The sequence below is a fragment of the Globicephala melas genome, chromosome 1 (assembly GCF_963455315.2).
Source record: "Globicephala melas chromosome 1, mGloMel1.2, whole genome shotgun sequence".
In the NCBI taxonomy this organism is placed as follows: domain Eukaryota; kingdom Metazoa; phylum Chordata; class Mammalia; order Artiodactyla; family Delphinidae; genus Globicephala; species Globicephala melas.
In genome coordinates, this window is record NC_083314.1 from 120,886,553 (window position 1) to 120,902,092 (window position 15,540).

At 37.3% G+C, this 15,540-nt stretch overlaps 1 protein-coding gene across 1 annotated transcript in view; it reads left to right on the forward strand.

The window, feature by feature from the left end:
* The window catches only part of PIGK (phosphatidylinositol glycan anchor biosynthesis class K), a 136,173-nt gene that overhangs the window by 49,231 nt on the left and 71,402 nt on the right, over positions 1-15,540 (forward strand). The window contains exon 9 of the mRNA XM_030865976.2: positions 11,286-11,458. Coding sequence (XP_030721836.1) covers positions 11,286-11,458 — 173 coding nt within the window. The remainder of the gene's footprint in view (positions 1-11,285; positions 11,459-15,540) is intronic.

Here is a 15,540-nt window from a genome sequence, read left to right on the forward strand (position 1 = left end):
AACAAAACTAAGTTATTTGTAGTGAGGTGGATGGACCTAGTCTGTCATACAGAGTGAAGTAAGGCAGAAAGAGAAAAATAATACCGTATGCTAACACATCTATATAGAATCTAAAAAAAAAAGGATGAACCTAGGGGCAGGACAGGAATAAAGACACAGACCTAGAGAATGGACTTGAGGACATGTGGAGGGGGAAGGGTAAGGTGGGACGAACTGAGAGAGTAACGTTGACAGATATACACTACCAAATGTAAAATAGGTAGCTAGTGGGAAGCAGCTGCATAGCACAGGGAGATCAGCTCGGTGCTTTGCGGCCACCTAGAGGGGTGGGATAAGGAGTGGGGGAGGGAGATGCAAGAGGGAGGGGATATGGGGATATACGTATGCATATAGCTGATTCACTTTGTTTTACAGAAGAAACTAACACAACACTGTAAAGCAATTATATGCCAATAAAGATGTTAAAAAAAAAAAAGAAATTAGTCAGGAAAAGAAATAAAAGGCATCCAAACTGGAAAGGAAGAAGTAGCAAAACTGTCACTATTTGCAGATGGCGTAATACAGAAATCCCTAAAGACTCTACCAAAAAAACTATTAGAACTAATAATGAATTCAGTTAAGTTGTAAAATACAAAATTAATATACAAAAATTGGCTGAATTTCTGTACACTAATAATGAACTATCAGAAAGAGAAGTGATGAAAACAATCCCTCTTACAATTGTATAAAAAAGAATAAAATACCTAGAGATGAATTTAACCAAAGAGGTGAAAGACCTGTATTCTGAAAACTCTAAGCATTGATGAAAGAAACTGAAGATGACACAAATAAGTAGAATAAATCCATGCTTCTGATTTAGAAGAATTAATATTGCTAAAATGTCCATATTTTCCAAAGCAATCTACAGATTTCATGTAATCCATATCAAAATAATAAAGACATTTTTTAAAATAGAACTAGAACAAATAATCCTAAATTTTATATGGAAGCACTGAAGACCCCAAATAGCTAAAGCAATCTTGAGAAAGAAGAACAAGCTGGAGCTATCATATGCCCTGATTTCAAACTATGCTACTAAGCTATAGTAATCAAAACAAGTGTAGTACTGGGAGCACCCTTCTAGTTGCTAGGTGGGATGCTGCCTGCCCAATTCATGAATCATCTAATAAAGCCAAATACATCTTCAAATTTACTTGGTTGACTTTTATTTTTTAATGGATGGGTGGCAGTGATGAGATTTGAAGTGAATTTGGGATGGCTTTCAAGGAGCAGGAAACACAGGCATGGCACCCTGTGAACCCTTTTCAGTTCACTGTCTTTCTTGCTGTTTCCAAGGGCCATTGGTAAGTTCCTTTTGGTTGAGCTCTGTTCTTTTTGTGTTCGAGCTCCTGATCTAATTAGCTTTCCACAGTTCATTGTTTTGAGTGGAAAACTCCAGTCCCTTGATTCTGTCTCCACATTTGGTACTATGAAGGTTTAATATGCACCTCCCCATTTGTTTGGAATCCTTTCCCAGATTCCCTGTTGAGAACTACTAGTTATAGCTGCAGTTCTCCTTTTGCTTGGAATCAGTCCGCAGTACTCATTCTTTGAGGTCTGCTCGTTCAGTCCTTTCCCCAGTCTCTCTCTCTCTCTCTCTTTTTTTTTTTTTAGTTACCATGGGTTTCTGTTAATGTGCACACGAAGTAAAACCCATTGCTAATGGGAATTTCAGAAGCTAAAAGGCTGCAAAGTTTGGTGGGTACCAGACGTTTAAAAGTTATTAGAGTGCTCATCACCTAACCCAAAGAGTCTCATGTTAGGATAAGTTGGTCACAGAATGGGTTAGACTGACATCTAGGTCACTCACCAACCTCAAGAAAACTTCCATGCAATAATGTACACTGTAAAACACCACATAATTCCCAACCCTGCCACAAGTCCCTCTTAGGTATTAGTTTGACTGAGAAAACCAAAGGCCTAGCTAGAAGAAACATGATCCTTTACGTACAAATAGTTGAGCACACTGCCTTCCATCACATCTGCTTAGTTTATATTTAAGAACTATGAATCCTGGAAGCTGCAGTTATTTAACAAAATGGCAAAGTTTTACTAAAATCAACCTAGAATTACATTGGCCATTAGGAGGAATGTTCCAAATAGGTAAGATCACTTAAAAACAAGGGCTCCCAAGTTAAATGAACCAAATGGAATACCTTTTTTAATTAGTATGCAGAAGTCTCCAAAAGCTTTCAAAATTCCAAAATAACTTCATTAAAAGATTCGTTGCAAAATCCAATGAAAAATTAAAGATACAAAAGATATCTAAAACAATGCCTAGGCCTCCCCATTTCACCTTCTTGGGGGTTCATTATTAAAACACTTGCCCAGAGATCAATGTTTCAGCTGTTATCAGCTGGGACCCTGGAAAAGAGATTGTTCTCAAGGCTCTGTGCAAATTCTTCCACATCAGCTTAAACTCCCATATGGGCCCCTCACAGAGTTGATGATACAGATTTTTTTGGATAAACTGCTAAATTATTCCCTTAAACACTTAGGGAACTGAAATTATTCAGAGTCTGGTAAGAATTTAGACCTTATACCCGAAGCTAGATATACCCAGAGGAAAAGAAACATTCCAACAATAGGTGTTGGAATGGAAACATTCCAACATTCCAACAATTCCAACAATGGGTGTCATTCCTTTTTGCCAATCCCCAAACCTCCTCTCTTCATCTCAAAATACTTGTAGATATTGGGACTTTGGAAATAGAATTGTTCTGTACTTAATCTGTGTCTTTGTGATGTAGATTTCCTATCTCTATATTCTCTGCGACTTAAGAGCCATTCTTTGAAATGCAATTGTTTCTCATCAGAAAAGAAAAAAAAAGAAGGGAAGAAAAATTTGGAAATTTGGCAGATAAAAAAAAAATCTTAAGTGTCTTCTCCACAAATATTGGTAACTATGAGATCTCTCTTTGCATCTGTGTGTATCTCCTTATGTACGTTGTAGATATGTGGTGGTGTTTTTTTTTAACCTCTAGATGGTACTGCAGAATTACTTTGTAGAAGAGCTCTATTTAGTTGGTTTGAAGACAAGCTTGTAAGGATTGTGTTACCGAGTGCAAGCACGCTCTGCTCGCCGCACAACAGGCCAATAAATCGGGAGACAGGGTGTTGAGGCAAGGAATATGACTTTATTCAGAAAGGCAGCAGACCGAGAAGGTGGTGGACTAAGGTCCCCAATAAAAACATCTTATCGGAGTCTGGATGCCAGTTTCTTTTATAGAATCAGAGAGGGAAGTAAAGCAAGAAGGCAGAATAGAGAGGGAGAGGCGGGGAGGAAGTAAAGTAAAAAGGGCCATCAGTCTTGCAAAAACATCTCCTGGAATGGCCAGCCTCCAGGAGGGCATGTGTTAATTTCTTCTTTCATGCAGCCATTCCCAGGTGGGTAGGGTTCCCTGCGGCAGGCCATTATGTATGATTATAATAACAAAAGCAAGGAAAAGCAAAGGCTAAAGTCAAAGAAACAGAGCCAATGTGGAGTCAAAATGGGCATTCCAAAGTTGTCAGAAATACAACAGAAACTAACTGAAATGCTTTTTAAAATTATGTGATCTAAGATATCTTTTGTAAATAAAAGCTAGTTTAAGGTTGTTGGTTTAAATTAAAGCAGAGATGTCTTTAGAGTTATCAGCATTAAATATAATACTTTTATTTTACCTAGGCTTGCAAGGAAAATAACTGGATATGATGAAGTTTTCATAAGTAATCTAAACAATTGTTAAGAGCAAGTATTAAATAAATATAAGTAGGATAAAAAGTTCTTAGTTGAACTTTTCAAATTAATTTCCCATATCTTTTCAGTAAGCTGAAACCTTAAAGTTTTGCTAAGATTAAGTGCTAGAAATTTATTGAATATCTAGCTCTCCCCAAATAAGAAAAAATACTGAGCCATTAATTACTGAACATAGGTTTATCTACTTTTGGTTTCTTATTATAGAGAAACTAAAGATAAATTTGGGTTTATTAGTAAGCGTGTGTCGAGTGAAAAAAAATGTGCAACCAAAAGTTGAGAATTATGTTTTGTTTGGCAGACAAAATTGAGGACTTAAGCCCAGGATGTAGCTTCTCAGATAGCTCTGAGGGACTGTTATGAAGAGGTAAGGGAGGAACCAGATTTTATAAGAGTTTTTGCAAGAAAGACCAGGTAGTCAGAATATCAAAAGATTACTGTTGGACTTCCCTGGTGGCGCAGTGGTTGAGGGTCCGCCTGCCGATACAGGGGACACGGGTTTGTGCCCCGGTCCGGGAAGATCCCACGTGCCGCGGAGCGGCTAGGCCCGTGAGCCATGGCCGCTGAGCCTGCGCATCCGGAGCCTGTGCTCCGCAGCGGGAGAGGCCACGGCAGTGAGAGGCCCGCGTACCGCAAAAAAAAAAAAAAAAAAAAAGATTACTGTTAGTTAAATAAAACCAGACATCTCAAATTAATGAATTTAGCACTTTTCTATATATGGGAAGATGCAAGAGTCTGGGCTCATTGAAATCATTCCTTTGATATGCATCATAGCTGTCTAGGGCCAGTATCCTGGGCTTTCCCATCCTGAGTCCCTTCAGGGTGCACCTTTGGGAGCAGCTGTAGTGGCTCGATGGCTGCAACATCCTTTGTTTACTGATATGGCAGGCAACATTATTCATTCACACTTGTTTGGTGCCATGCTGAGAAATTTTCTATGAGAAAGCACATGTTTCTAGAAATTATAAAAAAGTATTTATAAGTTTGCCAAGCTGTAATGCTAGGGTAAGAGATAGTCCACAATTGTTTACTTCCTAAATTTTCACTAGAAATTAAGGTTTTTAAAGGTTAAAAATTCTAATTATGAAAGTAAAGCTATTAGAAACGATATGGGAGACATCTCCATAGTCAGGGAAAAGCAGGATGTGTTTTTGGCTAAGAAAAAGTATGAGGAATAAAGATGCATTTGTGTTAAGGGAAATGAGGATAATTTTGTCTTAACTAGAACTTCTGGTTATGAAGGACAAACTAAACGTATATAAAAGGTTGAGAGAGAGAATTTTACCTTGTCTAATCAAGCTGGCTGAAATTGAATTGTTTATAAAGGTTTTAAAAATTAAGCTTTATTATCAATAGTGTACTTCAAACTAGAACTTAATTTTTTTCATCTGCTAAGTAGACAATATTGCTAAGTAGACAATATTGCTAAGTAGACAATATTGATCTGTGATCCTGTTTCTTCAAGTGTCCAAACCTTTTGGTATCTTTGACAGACTTCCCAAAATCAGATTCTAAAACTGAAGCCTTTTGACCTCAATTAACTTTCAAGTTTTTCAGAGGTTGCCTGGAACATTTCAAAGGATGTATTTCCTCTCCTTATAAAAAGGAAGATGTTAAACTGATTAGGCTTATTTCATACTTTAAGTTACATGGGAAACATTGTCTAATAAGAAGGAACAAGCCTTCTTTATGCTGTGTCTATATAGGTATGTATTATAAGTGTTCCAGAAATTGCATGAAATTCTTGGAAGTCTGATATATCCGGGTGTATTATATTGTCTGTCATCAAAATTGAGGCTTACACCAAAGGACTGAACCTCAGTATTAGGGAGTTGCTCTAGCTGACTTTCATGCAAAGGCAGCAGCAATAGAGGCTTATAAAGATGGTGGCACATGTGGATGAAGTCCATTCTGCTTCTGCAAAACATGACCCTCTCATTGCCAGACTTTTGCCATCCTGATGTCCTTGTAACATGGCAACAGTTTGTTCCTGAATCAGAGAAATTAAGGTGGGTAAATAATGGCTGTAAACTGAATGACCAGTCAGGGCTATGGGAGAACCTAGACAGCGTTTGGTTCTTCCTGGCAAACGTTTTTCTTTTTTTGCATTCTTTTGCCCACCTACCAGTGCATTTAAGAATAACAATTTTTGTCCCTAGAGGTGGTCTCAGACCTCTTCTCTCTCGTCTCCTTTAGCACCTACAACTGGACTTCATTCATTTGCCACTTAGTATGGGTTATCGGTATGTTCTTGTTATTGTATGTATGTTTCCCGGATGGGTTGAAGCCTTCCCCTGCTGCAAGGCCAGTACCCTCACCGTGGCAAAGAAACTGTTAGAAAATGTGTTTCCCACCTGGGGTATACCTTCCACAATCTCCAATGATTGAGGCACACACTTCGCTGGGAAAATCATACGGTCTTTAACGAAAACCTTGCAAATTTCTTGGAATTATTACTGTCCCTATCACCCTCGATCATCCGGCAAGGTTGAGAGAACTAACGGAAAAAACTGGATTCAAGCAGAACAAGAATTAATAACATGGGACTGAATGAACTGTTAAGGATGATTTTAATTTTTATGACTGTGTGTTTAAAATATTGCGGGTTCTTTAATGTTTTTTTCCAGATTTAAAGAAATCTTTTCTCTTAAGCTATCAACAATTTGGTAATATATACCTTTGTGAACAAAGATGAAACATTTACTTTTTCTCCCTATCTGATCCCCCAAATTCAGAAACTCTTAGTGAATATTCTTATTTTCATGTTCCTTGTAACAGGACACAATTAGAAACATGGGCTATATTACCAAGGCTTTGACTGGAATGTGTACATAGACTCAGACATGACCAGACAGCTGCAAGAAACCACGTGGAAAAATCAAGCTGGTACTTTGCTTACAAAGTTCCAGCAAAGCAATCTTGAAAAAGAACTTATATGGTCAGTCACTGTTCTTGCTGTACTTCTATAAAAATCAGGCCAAGTTTAATACAGACAAATTAGTTTTACTGTGATTATCTCTGGTTAAAAAAAATGGGATAATCATAGAGAGAAAAATTATGTTTGCACCTTTGTAGATATTAGATTCTAGTCCTGTTAATTGTCTTTGTGGTCAAAGATTCCTCTAGTTTCCTCAGATATCTGACTATGACTTACCCAATTAACATTTCCAGCTTTTTCTCACCCTTCTGATTTGGAATCACTAAGAACAAAGGCAGCCCTTGAGCCCCATTGGAAGGGACCTAACCAAGTGTTCCTGACCACTGACACTGCTGCAAAACTAAAAGGTTTTGAGCCTCGGGTGCACATCTCACAGCCAAGGAGGATTCCACCTGGCATCTGGTCCTGTACTAATGCTGGAGACCCCTGAATCAAACTGACAAGGAAGAGAAGTAGCTGACATTGATGTAGACTGCTTCTGCCCAAGATAACGGATCAAGACTTCATACTTTAACTAAAACCTTTTCCTCTTTGCTTTCTTTCCTTTACTCTGGAATTGACCTGGAAAGATAACGCCATCATCCGTATCTCCCAGGCCATTGCTTAGAGGGGTAACCTCTCGAATTTAGAACAACTTTTTATTTCAGGTTAGGAGAAAATCTGACTGACCCTTGGCTTGAATGGGCAAGTACAACAACACTTGCAAATGAATCCATTAACAGTGCCACCTAAGTGGAAGTAGTTTGTGCCCTGACAGGATTTGTCTTAGTCAGTGATGGTTATTCTTCCTTGGGCCTATGAATACCTAGATGGCTGGTATATAACCAGGCAGTACCTATTAGGTTATCTAACTGTGCCCCTAACTGTTCTAGAAAGGACCTACCAGGAGGCATTCATAATTCAGAATCGCTTCCTTTGGCAGGGTCAATTTCCCTGATTAGGAGTAAATACAAATGAGAATATGTTCAGAAGCCTCTTCTTAACTCTTGAAAGTATTGCAGAATCCACTGCTAAAGCATTAGCTGCCCAGGAAAGATCCTTAGACTCTGTGGCTAGAGTTGTTCTTGATTATAGAATAGTCCTTGATTATCTTTTAGCTGAACCAGGAGGTGTCTGTACTACGGCCAATGCCACCAACAGGATTGACATTTCAGTCACTGAGCAAACCACTTGGCTTAAAAGGGTGACTCCTTCAACCGGGTCTTTCTTTCTTTGGTTTGGGTCTTGGGGACCAGACTCTGAAGTGCCTTCCATGTACTGGGAATTATCCTGCTTATAATAATCATAATAATCCCCCTGGCGGATCATATTCTCTCAAAAGCTTTCAATTCATGTGCGCAGCTGCTAACTGCAAGGCAAATGATCTCCTAAGACTGGAAGGTCAGAAATGAAATGAAGAGAATGACCAACTTAAAATTTATGAAAAATTTATGAACCTGGAACCATGATCTGTGGATGTTATGGGAATTAAGCAAAAAACGTTTTGGGCGCTCTCTATCCCCCATCCCGCTAGAGGCAATCTGCATGATAAAACCCTTGTCATTTCCTCCCCCTACACCCTCCAAAGGAAGCCTGGCCTAACAAAATCTTTTCTTTTGCTAATAGCGCCCCGACTTTCCTCCTATAAAACCTATTTTGTACAACTCCTCAGAGCACCCTTCTAGTTGCTAGATGGGATGCTGCCTGATTCATGAATTGGCCTGTTAAAGCCAATTAGATTTTCAAATTGAAAAAATAATAATCTTATGGTACTGTACAAAAACAGACACATAGAACAATGGAACAGAATAGATAGCCTGGAAATAAAGGCATGCTTGCTTATATGGTCAGTTAATATACAACAAAGGAGATAAGAATATAAAATAGGGGAAAACACTCTCATGCACCCCAGTGTTCATAGCAACATTATTAACAATAGCCAAGATAGGGAAGCAACCATATGTCTCCATCAATAGATGAGTGTGTAAAGTTGTGCTATATATACAATGGAATATTACTCAGCCTTAGAAAAGAATGAAATTCTGCCATTTGCAGCAACATGGATGGACCTAGAGGGTATTATGCTCAGTGAAATAAGTCAGAGAAAGACAAATACTGTATGCTATCAACTATATGTGGAATATAAAGAAAAAACACAGAAGTAGACATACAGAGAACAAACAGATGGTTGTCAGAGGGGTGGGTGAGTGGGGACACGGGTGAAATAGATAAAGAGGATTAAAAAGTACAAACTTCCAGTTAAAAGTAAATAAGTCATGGCAAAGTAATGTACAGCATAGGGAATACAGCCAATAATATTGTAATAACTTTGTATGGTGACAGATTGTAAGTAGACTTGTCATGGTGATCATTTTGTGATGTATAAAAATATCAAATCATGGGCTTCCCTGGTGGCGCAGTGGTTGAGAGTCTGCTTGCTGATGCAGGGGACACGGTTTCGTGCCCCGGTCCGGGAAGATCCCACATGCCGCGGAGCGGCTAGGCCCGTGAGCCATGGCCGCTGAGCCTGTGCGTCCGGAGCCTGTGCTCCGCAACGGGAGAGGCCACGACAGTGAGAGCCCGCGTACCGCAAAAAAAAAAAAAAAAAAAAAAATCAAATCACTATATGGTATGCCTGAAACTAATATAATTGTTTCAATTATAATTCAGTTTTTTTAAAGTGGAAGTTTTTTGTTTTTAGCAGCAAAGAATATAATACTTATTTAGTGTTTGCCAAGCTCATTCAACTGCTTTTATTTTCCTGCTTGCTTCTGCTAGTACCTAATAAAACCGACCAAGTTACTCATACAGGAATACCTTTGATATACCTCGAACTTTAATTTTATCTTGTTTATTTTATCTTTTATTTTGTTTATTCAGCCTTCTGTCTGTTTTGTCCTTGTTTGACATTTAACTTTCTTGATCTTCCCCCACCCTTTTTTCCTTCTTTGCTTCTTAATTTATATCCTGAACTCTTCTTTGTATTTCCTGTTATTGCTTTCCTGAACCTGGAAGGCAGTATGATGTTAGACCAATTAATCTCTTTGAGCCTTAGTTTGAAGGAGAGATAATAATTTTTGTATACCTCAAAGTTACTGGTAAGCTTAAATGAGAATATCTGCAAACTGCTTAACACAGTGCTTGGAACACTGTTTCATAAATTATAGTTGCTGTGCCCTTCCCCATCCCCTCTACTGTCGTGTTGGTGATTATACCTACGTAGATAGTCTTGTCCCTACAAGTGGGCAAGTGCTGTGGGCTCTGGGTCCTTACTAGTGGGCCTGTAATGGTTTCCTTCATATATGCTGCCAAACTGAATTGAATTTGAATGGAATTCAATCTGCCAAATTGAATTCTTTGCCTTAACATGTCTCTGCAGCTGCTCCTTTATTAGGAATGTTATTTCCAATCTAATCTTCCTTTTCCTTCAGAAAATAGCTAAAACCCCACTCCTTTTTTCTTATCCTCAAACACTAAGAAGTTTATCTTTTTCTGAATTAGAGCCTGTACCTTTTTTTCTGCCTTGTTATGTTTATTCATCTCTGACTAGACTTAAAGCCTTGAGGAGAGGACCCAAGTCTCATCAATTTTTGTATCCCCTATGGAAGGTAACTGTATGAAGTGTGTATAATAGACACTTTTTATGCTTTGCTGAGTGAATGAACATGTGTCTGGGGTCAGCAGACACTTGGTCCTGTCCAAAACGTCCATACGACATTTGGCCCATGCCAAAAGGTCCTTGAAATTTGGTCTTGTCCAAATGTTCATGAGCATATTTGGTTCATGCCAAATGGTTTTGGACAGGACCAAATATCAAGGACCTTTTGGCATGGACCAAATGTCCTGCAAAGGTCCTTGGTAATGCACTGATGTGGAATATCAGGAATAAGATTAACATAAAAAATATTGCGAGATCTGTGTAGTGGTGAAGTTGTAGTTTTCAGACTACTCTCTGGAGCACTATAGTGTATGAGGTGCTTTGGGTTTGTAATTTTTATCATGGATAAGCTAAGAAAGTTACTTGATTTATAGAATGGTTTTTGTAGATTCACAGCAGGAGGATGAAGGGGATAGCTAGTGAGCAGGTACACTTAACTTCCTGCAATCCAGAGCAGCTCTGGTTTCATCTTTTTTACATATTGAGCTACTACGTAATATTTTATTTGAATTTAAAGTTTGAATGAAGGGTCATGATTACAAAATGTTTAAAAAATGCTCTGGTAGAGCATTCCACTGAGATGGATGTAGTTACAGAAAAAAAGCAATTCTCTTGTCATAGTGTTGCCTATGAGTTCTCATAAATAAGTGTTCAAAATAAACTTTGTAGCATATGATTTTAAAAAGTGAATGTTTTTTCGTTCCCTTGCCAGCTTCCTGTTTTATTGATAACCTATTCTAATGTCTGTAAAGCTTCTTAAGGTGTCAAGCATTACGATAGCAATGAAACTTTAATCTTTAGAACCAGTAGTTTCTTCAGGTTGGGAGAGCTTTGAAAATATATTACAGTCTACTATATTGTATTAATGGATTTAATAAAAGTTGTATGAATATGTAAGCATGTGTATTTATTATTATTGTACATATTTTTTTCAGTTTCAGGTATGCCCCAAAAGTCTATGTGTGTCTACTCCTGGACATCGCACTGATCTTTTTCAGAGGGATCCTAAAAATGTCCTGATAACTGATTTCTTTGGAAGTGTACGGAAAGTGGAAATTACAACAGAGACTATTAGTTTGCAGCCAGATTCAGGAATCATGGAAAGCAGGTATTCATCTTAAATTATTATTTGAATAGAGTATTCTAGTCTCATGATTTGTAAACTTTTATGTAACATTATATTAAGAGATGAAAATTAGTATTTTTAAAGAAAATCACACATTTCTACCCATTCTTTATGTAGCCCCTATGCTTTTCAGATTAATGGGCAGAAACTCTAAATATCAGTGGGAAGCTAAGATCTTGATTAGGATTATGTTGTAGCTCCAAAATATGTTTGTAGAAGTATGAATTCAGGCTTGGTTTAAAAAGGACTAAAACTGGGACTTCCCTGGTGGCACAGTGGTTGAGAGTCCGCCTGCTGATGCAGGGGACACGGGTTCGTGCCCCGGTCTGGGAAGATCCCACATGCCACGAAGTGGCTGGGCCTGTGAGCCATGGCCGCTGGGCCTGCGTGTCCGGAGCCTGTGCTTCGCAACGGGAGAGTCCACAACAGTGAGAGCCCGTGGACCGCAAAAAAAAAAAAAAAAAAAAAAAGGACTAAAACTTACACAACAATTGACTGTCTCAGGGCCATACTTTTCTGTCAGTAGAGGTATATATGATGGTTCAGAAGACCTTCATGATGGGGCAGGTATGTGAATGTTTCAAACATTATTAATACTCTCTAACAATGTGTAGATTGTCACCTATTGCAGTAGAAGGTGTTAAATGACGTGACACTGAATAGGGAAGTTGGCAGCTGGGCATTTAGAGTATAATAGGGCCCTAGGAATCTGGTAGATGCAAGGCAGATAAACATATAAAGGGGAAGTGAGTGTCAAAAGAATATAGGTGCCAAATGTATACTTCAAACTATAACACAATGCTTGCATTTTCAGAATTTCTCTGGGCTCCAGCAATCTGACTAGTTCTCTGCCATGTGTTTTGGTTCATAGAGTCTGGGTGGTTTGTGAACCTGGTTCAGTCCTATCTCTGGCTTTTGCCTAGTGTTGTATTCTATTAATCTTCAAAAGTTTGTCTTTAGGATTTCTTTGGGGGCTCTTAGTTATTGATTAGGGAAGAGAATGAGAGAGAGAGGTATAAGCAAGTACTCCCCTCTTGGGGAATGGACTGTGTGTGTGTGAGTAGTGAGTGCGTGCGCGCACGCGCGTGTGTGTGTGTGTGTGTGTGTGAGAGAGAGAGAGAGAGAGAGAGAGAGAGAGATTGCGAGAGACTGGTTGATTTGGGGTATGTGAATTTAGAAGTATTTATAATGTTCTGCTTGTTTTCTTTTCTGTAAACATTTTTAAAGGTACAATACTTTGTTGGGATTAAATAATGTCTCAGTTAATAGCCACTTTCTTGAACTATATAGACGTATATTTTCCTAGCCATTAAACTCTGTTATTTGGGATTGTTTAATGCTGTCTATTGGAAACTCATACTCCAGGGAACTTTTCTGGATTGTCAAATGGCGGCATATAAATTACTTTTAATTTTGAAAATTTAAAAGATTTATGATTGAGCTTGTGAATGTTTTAGAAATAAATTTAAAAACTGGCAGTAAATTATTCCTTATGAATATTTGAAATTGATATTATTATTAATTATTTCCTATTATTCATATTCAAAGTGTTGGATTCTTTCTTTTTCAATTTCCTGTATCTGTTGGCTTAAAAAATATTTTCTTGAGACAGCAGGTGATACTCTCAACAATATCACTTTTATTTATTATTTAAAATTTCAAATTACTTTTGTAAAATAGCTAAACTATACCTTAATACTTAGCAACTGAAATTGAGCTACTATATGTTTTTTACCAAATTCATTTTGTAATTTCCCTTGAACTTAAGCCTGTAATATACAAGATATACCTTCTCTTAATCATCTGAATATTGCATTAATTTCCTTTAGAGATAAGGACTATCTTTATACTTCTGTGTTATTTTCTATTCTCTCCACTAACACAATATTAAATATATAATAATTGTACAATAAAAGTGATTTCAGTGGAATTCTACTGAGTTTTATGTTCTGGAAAGATGAAATTTTTGTCTCATAAAGTATCTCCATGTATTAGTTCGAAAGCAAAAATTGTTTGTGCTGATAATTATCTTCATTTACCTATAATCAAGGAGAAAATTATATTAAACATCAAAGCCAGATACCAGGCACTGTGTTTTGTTTTTGTTTTTTAAGTTATTTTATATTGGAGTATAGTTGATTAACAATGTTGTGTTAGTTTCAGGTGTACAGCAATGAGCAGACACTGTTGAATTAGAGCACCCTCTAGTGTTTATAAATAAATTTTATTTAGAACGTTGCTTACAGACGGTTTCATAATTACTAATATTTGTTATCCAGTTAATTTAGGAGGATTAAGTTCCAAACATGTTCCAGGAATGGATGATAGAAATATTATCTCATTATATATAGGTGCTATTTATGTGCAAATATGAATGGCAATTGGATGTTTGTTTAGAGAAAAGTATTATATATTCTTGAGAGATCAGCTATCACAAAAAACTATTTTATTAAGGAAATTATGGGCTTGAATGTATATGTATTTTTTGAAATCTTAGGTTAAAAACATCAATACAGTTAATGTTATTAAAATTGGCAGTTAAACTTTTAAGAATACTGCTTTCTACATATATTAAGAAAATAACAACTCATTTGTCCAGATTGTCCATATTTCATATTTTGTGTATTAAACTAAAGTCAGATATGATGGAGAACATTAGTACATAAAATTGACTGAAGTAGCTGTATGACATAATTGGTGTTTTGTATGTCTTCTGACATATACATATTATATGAGTAAGGTACAGTCATATAAATACTTATATTGAGTAAGGTCATATCCTTACAGTCATATCCTTAGTAACAACAGTTGTTTCAGCGTATGTTTTACTTATTGTGTTTTTAATTTATTTACAAGAACAAATGAGGTAAAATAAGGACTGATTGCAATAAGCTTGGCTTATATAACTTAATTCTAAACTGCTTTATCTGAGTGTATATAGGTTGACTTTTGATAAATATGCAAACAGCCTGCCCTCAAAGAGTTGGACTTTCTGGAATATAGTAATAAGTCCATGTCAGCGTTACTCAAAGTACGATAGATATATAGGGAAAATAGCCTTTAGCTTGAGAATGTAAAAATACAGGCACCAAAATGTAGAAGTGTAAATTCTGTAGGCATTACCTAAGAAAAAAATGGAATCTGGGACAATATGAACTGTAAATGCTCAACATTTATCTTGGTTGTTAGATGACATCTTACCTAGTCTGACTTTTGCTTTAGGCTCTAAACTGAGGCGCTTGATTCTATCTATTTTTTTGTTGTAATTTTATTCTGTTATACTAGAATTTCTTTCTCTCTTTAGGCAGTCTTTAGCAACTGAAAATTTTGAATCTAGCAGGAAATTTGAGGATGGACTCTTTTCTTACAGATTTCTTATAGATAGAGGGGTGAAAATGGGCTAACAAGGTCAGTCTGTATTTTGAACACCACAGTAGGACTCTTTCAAGAGCTCGATAAGGAAGTCCCCACCTTATATAGGAGGTCAAAGATCAGACAGTTGCTGTCACAGAGATTAGATTTTGAGCCTTTTCCATGTGCTTCATGCTTTATATAACATATTATCTAGGACGGTTGGATTGTAAATAGTAGACTCCAACATAAGCTAGCATTATTTCCTTAAAGATATTTATATATAGGTATTCTGTGTTTTATGGAACCCAAGGGCAGGCCTCAGTAAGGGCCTGGAATCAGGAACCAGAAATCAGTCAGAAATGTGGGCAGTACTCCCTCTGTCTCCCTGTTCTAGTCTTTTCTTTCTCTGCTGCTCTGAATGTAGGGGATAGAATGTGTACACACTACTCTTCTGGAAATTTATATCTGTTCTGTTCATGATAAAGCCCAGATACAGAATTAACTTGCTCATTCTCCATTTTAAGCTCCCCAGAGGGCTTCTTGATTAGCCCAGCTTGAGTACTGACCCAGCTGGGCAGTAGTGGGGTCATTTAACACAAAGTCATAGCTACTGGGGGGCCCATCCCATGTGGATAAGAGGAACCCTCCAAAAGGAAATTGGGAGCTATGCAGATACCCTCAAGGAAAAATTACATTAATCCCATTTAATT